The 6242-nt window shown below is 38.7% G+C and overlaps 1 protein-coding gene across 1 annotated transcript in view; it reads right to left on the minus strand.

Moving 5' to 3' along the window:
- Nucleotides 1-6242, minus strand: part of LOC143034858 (uncharacterized) — a 63894-nt gene that overhangs the window by 37824 nt on the left and 19828 nt on the right. The window contains exons 3-5 of the mRNA XM_076201202.1: nt 1397-1518; nt 923-1039; nt 474-546 (exon numbers count right to left, since the gene is read on the minus strand). Of these exons, the coding sequence (XP_076057317.1) occupies nt 474-546; nt 923-1039; nt 1397-1518 (312 nt within the window). The remainder of the gene's footprint in view (nt 1-473; nt 547-922; nt 1040-1396; nt 1519-6242) is intronic.

Below are 6242 nucleotides of genomic sequence, written 5' to 3' on the forward strand. Positions count from 1 at the left end.
AGAGAGAGAGAGAGAGAGAGAGAGAGAGAGAGAATGTGTTCTTATTTACCTGTATTCTAATTGCATTATAAAAGAGAGGAGCAACGCTTGTGAGGTCGTCCCTTACCCTGTAATTTATCATACTTAGCTTCAAATTCATACATAAATATATATACATATAATTATATATATATATATTATACATATATATATATATATATATATATATATATGTGTGTGTGTGTGTGTGTGTGTGTGTGTGTGTGTGTGTGTGTGTGTGTGTGTGTGTGTGTGTGTGTGTGTGTGTGTGTGTGTGCGTGTGTGTTTGCTTGTGATTCGGTTGATGCCTCTTTTACTTTCTAAGGCCCTCAACCAGAACAGTCCTTCCTATGGTTCAAATACATATGTCCTGTTTCAGTGCTTAATATCCGTGTAATATAGCTATTCTTTATAAATCAAAAGAATAACCATTTCACACTAAGCTCTCATAATACCACACGTTCGTCCTTTTTGTCAAATACTTTAGTACTGCTGACTGAAGAATAACTCCCGTAACAGTTCCGAACTCTTGTGTCACAAAAGACTTCGTTATACGGTACTTAAGATACAAATGTATCCCTGATGGCACCTCTCGGATATAGTTGACTTTACGACAGTCAGATTCGACAAAAATCACTCTCATGCCCCTGTTCACACTAGCGGTTTGGACCACGTGGAAACCGCGGCGGTACCACATATTCAAGGAAAAACTGTGTGTGAACGTCTCCATAGACTTACATTGAAATTGCTAGTGTTAACATGGCCTAAGTCAATCATAACGACAGCCCGACCCCAGTCTATATTTTTTTTTTCTGTGATGACCAATTTAAGACCGGCCGTTTCGTTAGCATCTTCACTACTCACCAACATTCATTTTCTTTCGTTATCACAATCTTCATCTTACACAGAAGTTGTGACCCCTACCAAGGATATACGGTCGGTAGGTGAAGTGCAGTTCAGGTTCTCACGATGCCACAACGGTCGCTGAGAGTAGTAGTTGCGTATGTTATTTCTCATACCGCTAAGCATATAGTCCAGTTGATGAATGTGTCAATGGTTTCATGTACTGTACCATATCCCCTCCCCCACACCCACACCCACACACACCGGTATTGCTTTGACCGGGCAATTCTACACAAGATGACCTGCGTCCTATAGAGACGCATGAAGGTTTCCTCATATGCCCACCTGGACTCAGATTTGCCTTTTGCAGTCCAGAAATAACATCACTCGGCCTACAAATAATATGTGCTCGTCCCAGTAGGCAAACTTCCTGATGAATGACCAAACGTCACTTCGATGCTGTTGGAAATATGTTTATGTACTGGACAGGTAAATTAGCGCGAACGACTGATGAGCGATGGAGCAAGTGTGTTACTGAGTGGACAGCGTGAGATGGTAGGCGTGAATGAGGGAGACCAGAAGAGTGGAGAGACGATATAGAGAAGTTTGCAGGAGTGATGTGGCAGAGGCTGGTGCAGTCATGTGAGCCATGGGATGCTATGAAAGAGGCCTTTGTTCAACAGTGGACTCAGAATGGTAGATTGAGTGATTGGTTGATTGATAGCTTGATCGACTGATTATGTGATCTGTATATACATTCATATCGGAATTATGTTTATGTATTATGTGATCTATATGTACTCTCATGGCCCTTTGTGGGTTGCCAGAGTTCAATAAAACTTTTCAAACTTTTTCTAAAAATCAATTATCACCGACACTATCCTTTATCAATTACGATTAAAATTACACCTCTCGTGCATTTTATTAACAATGATCAATCCTGATTTTGAAAACAAAATTCTAAATGATAACATAAAGTCATATTTTTACAAACTCAAAAAATACCATGGTGTTGTAACACTGATATCATTATGTTCTGATGACGAAAAAATTATTAGTTGCAGTTGATACACCACAGACTTAAAGCTGAAATATACAATGTTTTGATTATATTAATCTATGCGAAATAAAATATTATCACGGATATTTTAGAATATAAAAAGAAAAAAAGTTAACTGAGGTGTACAGCAAGAAGGATTTTTATATAAATAAACATTACGAATATATAGTAATAAAATGAAGACACTACTAGGTACAGCATATCAAGATAATAGAAAAAGACTAAATGGTAAATACATATGGTATAAGGATAGTAGACAGGCCAGTGTCAAATATTAAGGGAGTTCGCACACCAACGCAACCAATTGCATGAAACCAGTTGCTTACGATGCCACATTGCGACCGACACATTGGATTCTTTGGAAGCTCTTACATCAAGGCGACTGAAACTGCGGTTACCTCGATATGAGTTCTAAAGAAACCAGTGTCGGTCACAATGCAATTGGTAGCAGCGTCGTGCGCAACTGGTTTTATGCAACTGGTTGCGTTGGTTTGCGAGGTGCCCCAGACTAAAGAAGAAAAAATGGTAGTGAAGGAAATCTGAAGCAGGACCTTCCTAAAAAAAATATGTATTTGAAGTTGGAATAGATATTTTAACAAAAAGTTGTTTACAAAAGAAAGAAAAAAGATAAAATAGATATTAGTCTTTAGTATTAATCTGAATGGAATAGAACAATGACGAAAAACAAAAGAACGGCAGATAACAGAAGAAATGATCGTTCTTATTTTCTATTATACATACATACATATATATATATATACATACATATATATATATATACATATATATATATATATATATATATATATATATATATATATATATATTGCAATTCTAACGATAATGCTATCCTTAGTACTCTACATTACAGCACTGTGTATCTAATCAGAGGTCTTGGAAATACCTGTCATGGTTGGCCACGGTCAAATGGCCGTTGACAACAAAGATGAATAAAATATCCTAGGGGTAACGAAAATGAAAAGAAAAACAAACTCACGAATTTTTATTTTAAAAATTCTAGGGTCCGTGGGAAAAAATGAAAGGTAAAATCGGCTCTTCTTCCGGCAGCTGCAGATATATATATATATATATATATATATATATATATATATATATATATATATATATATATATATACATATATATTTTTTTTTTTTGAGAGAGAGAGAGAGAGAGAGAGTTGAAAGTTGTCGGGCTTCTTTTCTGTTATTGGCTGATTCATAGTCTTAATTAATGTACCAACCAATGTCATAGTCACCGCCTTTTAGGACTTGCTATATTTCTTTTGCAAACATAAATACCACATACAAAAACTCACATTTATATATACATAAACACACACACACACGAATATATATATGTATATATGTGTATATATATATATATATATATATATATATATATATATATACATACACACATGCTATTGCACATGCGGTGTCAGTGAATTTAAGAGAATATTTATCTAACATTCTGGATCTTTTCTTCAAAGTTCAAACTCTGGAAGGAAAGGCATGAGAATATTGATCCATTTTATAGACTCTTTAAAGAAAAAACTGAGAAAGTTTGAGAAACGTTCTCTGAAAATCAATGACGTCCATTAGCATATAGAAATTACTTACGTAAAAGACTGCCCAAGGTATGTATGTATATACATATATATATATATATATATATATATATATATATATATACATATATATACATTGAAGCTTTTCAGATTTTTGAGCAAGACCTTGCTGTGAAGGTGAGACGTTCAACAGGAATAAGTTTAACATCTCCAAGACTTCTTTCGAACACGATGGTGATCTTCAGGAAGGGTAGTATACAGAAATAAAGAGAACATGGAAATAAAATAGAGGGGGGTATACACTAGGAGAGGTAACCATGAGAGTTCTTGCGTCCTGAAAAGTAGCGGGCTGCTAGAGCGACTCTGATTGGCTGGGAATACGGGGTCTTGAGCCGTATATCATTGGAAGGTTGTTCTTAGATGATGAGGACAGCTTCGGTCAAGAAGAGGAGGTGGGGATAATTCTCCTTGACGAGAGTTTTCGTGTTGAATTCTGGCACGCCTCTGCTCAGAGTGGTGTTGTGTTTGTCCATTATGTGGCATTGCATGGCACCGTTTTGAAGATGGAATGAGAGTCGCTCTGACAGCATTGTAGTCATACTGATGTATGACGAAGCGCGGTATCTACACTCACCGACATTGCATATATTTTAATTTACAACCTTGTCCTCTTGAAAGTGATTTAAAAAGGAAATATACAAGAATTGGTTTACCAATAAAGTGGTCAACGAATGGAATACACTCAGTAGCCATGTAGTGAGCGCTGAGACTATCGGTTGTTTTAAGAGAAGGTTAGGTAACTATTCATAGGGATAGGTAGTCATGGGTATGGAACTGCCTAGTGTAGGCCTTATGGTCTCTTGCAGTCTCCTCCATTCTTATGTTCTTAAGGGTATCTGTTGGGACAGGCAGCTGTTCTTGATGATAAGGCTCACTGTTTTCATAACTTGGTAACTTATGAGAGCAATTTTGGTGTCAGGAATGTTATGGGTGACGTTTTGTGTAATGATTTTATTGATCTTATTTTTCCGTTTTGTTTGTAACCAGTGGCCTTGTAGTAAAGGTCGACGACGTTGTGTCTGTCTCTGGATGTGGATTCCCTCTCATGTCAAACCAGTTCATTTTCCGTCTGATGATGGGGAGGCGACCCTTAAAAAACAGCGGCTTGTCACAACTGACACGGCTTGCCCTACCAGGGGTTTCTCACTTTTCACTTTGTTAGAATGGGATTTTATTTTTCATAATTATATATACATACATACTATATATATATATATTAATGTATATATATATATATATATATATATATATATATATATATATATATATATATATATATATATATACATACTGTACATATATTTTTGAGATGGAATCTGCGATTTTTTTTTGGGGGGGGGGGGGTTACCTGTTATTGCCCAACAAACAACGAAGTGGCTCTGTGCAACTCGGCGTTTGTGGGATTTGTGCATTGGCCCGGGATAAAGCTCTGTTTACCAGGGCCAAGACAAAACTTTGCTCGTACCTTTCGACGCACTCGCTTCCCACTGAGGCAGAATCGCAAATTTGCCTCCTTCAGGAATACTCACCACCTCACTCCCAAGCAGTGGTAAGTGAAAAACCCCTGGTACAGCTACCCCTCTCTGTTGCGGCATGCTGCTTTTTTTTTTTTTTTTAAGGCCGATGTTGGGTCGCCTCCCCGCGTGGCCAGGACTGCTCGCAGCAGTTCCCGGGAATCGAACTCATGGCCACATGAGTTCGATACGATATCTACTGGACTACCGTGCAAATACCTCCGTAGTAAATCTATTTGCAGTTACAAGGACACCTAGGAAAGGAAGGTTTCTGTTATTTTCTAACTGGGGGGGCGTAGTTGAGCCCTTTCGGGGATTGGGGGTGGGGTGGGTGGGGGAGGTCTGTCCTTGAACAGTTGAACGAACCGAGTCACTTGGTTTGGATTCTGATGCTTCCTGAAGACCGTCTCCTCTAACGACCCAATGTAAAAATTGTCAAAAAGAGGGCCGAGGGAAAAATCCATCGCTATGGTAAGGGCACTAGTAAATATGTCCCACTGCCATGAGGCGGGAAGTGAGAAACCCTTGGTAGGGCGAAATCCTGTCAGTTGCGGATTTTTTTTTTTTTTTTTTTAAGGCCGATGTATGGGTTGCCTCCCCGTCTGGCCAGGGCTGTCGGAATCCAACGCAAGAAGCACGCTGAGGACCACGGGAACTGAACTCACGACCACCTGTTCATGAGATTACGAGTTCGACACAGCAATGTTGGTTCGACGACTAAAATACTCTAGTTCCCCTTTCAGCCTGCTTCAACATGTAGCACCATTGCAGCTATAGAGACGGTGTATCACGTATGGGTTTGGACTGAAGTTTAATGGTTTCCTAGCACAGTTAAGAAACACATACACAAACACACACACACACACATACAAACACACACACACACACACACACACACACACACACACACACATATATATATACACACTCTCTCTCTCTTTCCCTCACACACACACTCCCACTCACGCACGCACACACACACACACACACACACACACACACACACACACACACACACACGTCCACGCACGCACGCACACACACACACACACACACACACACACACACACGTCCACGCACGCACGCACGCACACACACACACACACACACACACACACACACATATATATATATATATATATATATATATATATATATATATATATATAAGCCCACG

The sequence above is a fragment of the Oratosquilla oratoria genome, chromosome 18, assembly GCF_046742065.1.
Source record: "Oratosquilla oratoria isolate Oo_2021 chromosome 18, ASM4674206v1, whole genome shotgun sequence".
In the NCBI taxonomy this organism is placed as follows: domain Eukaryota; kingdom Metazoa; phylum Arthropoda; class Malacostraca; order Stomatopoda; family Squillidae; genus Oratosquilla; species Oratosquilla oratoria.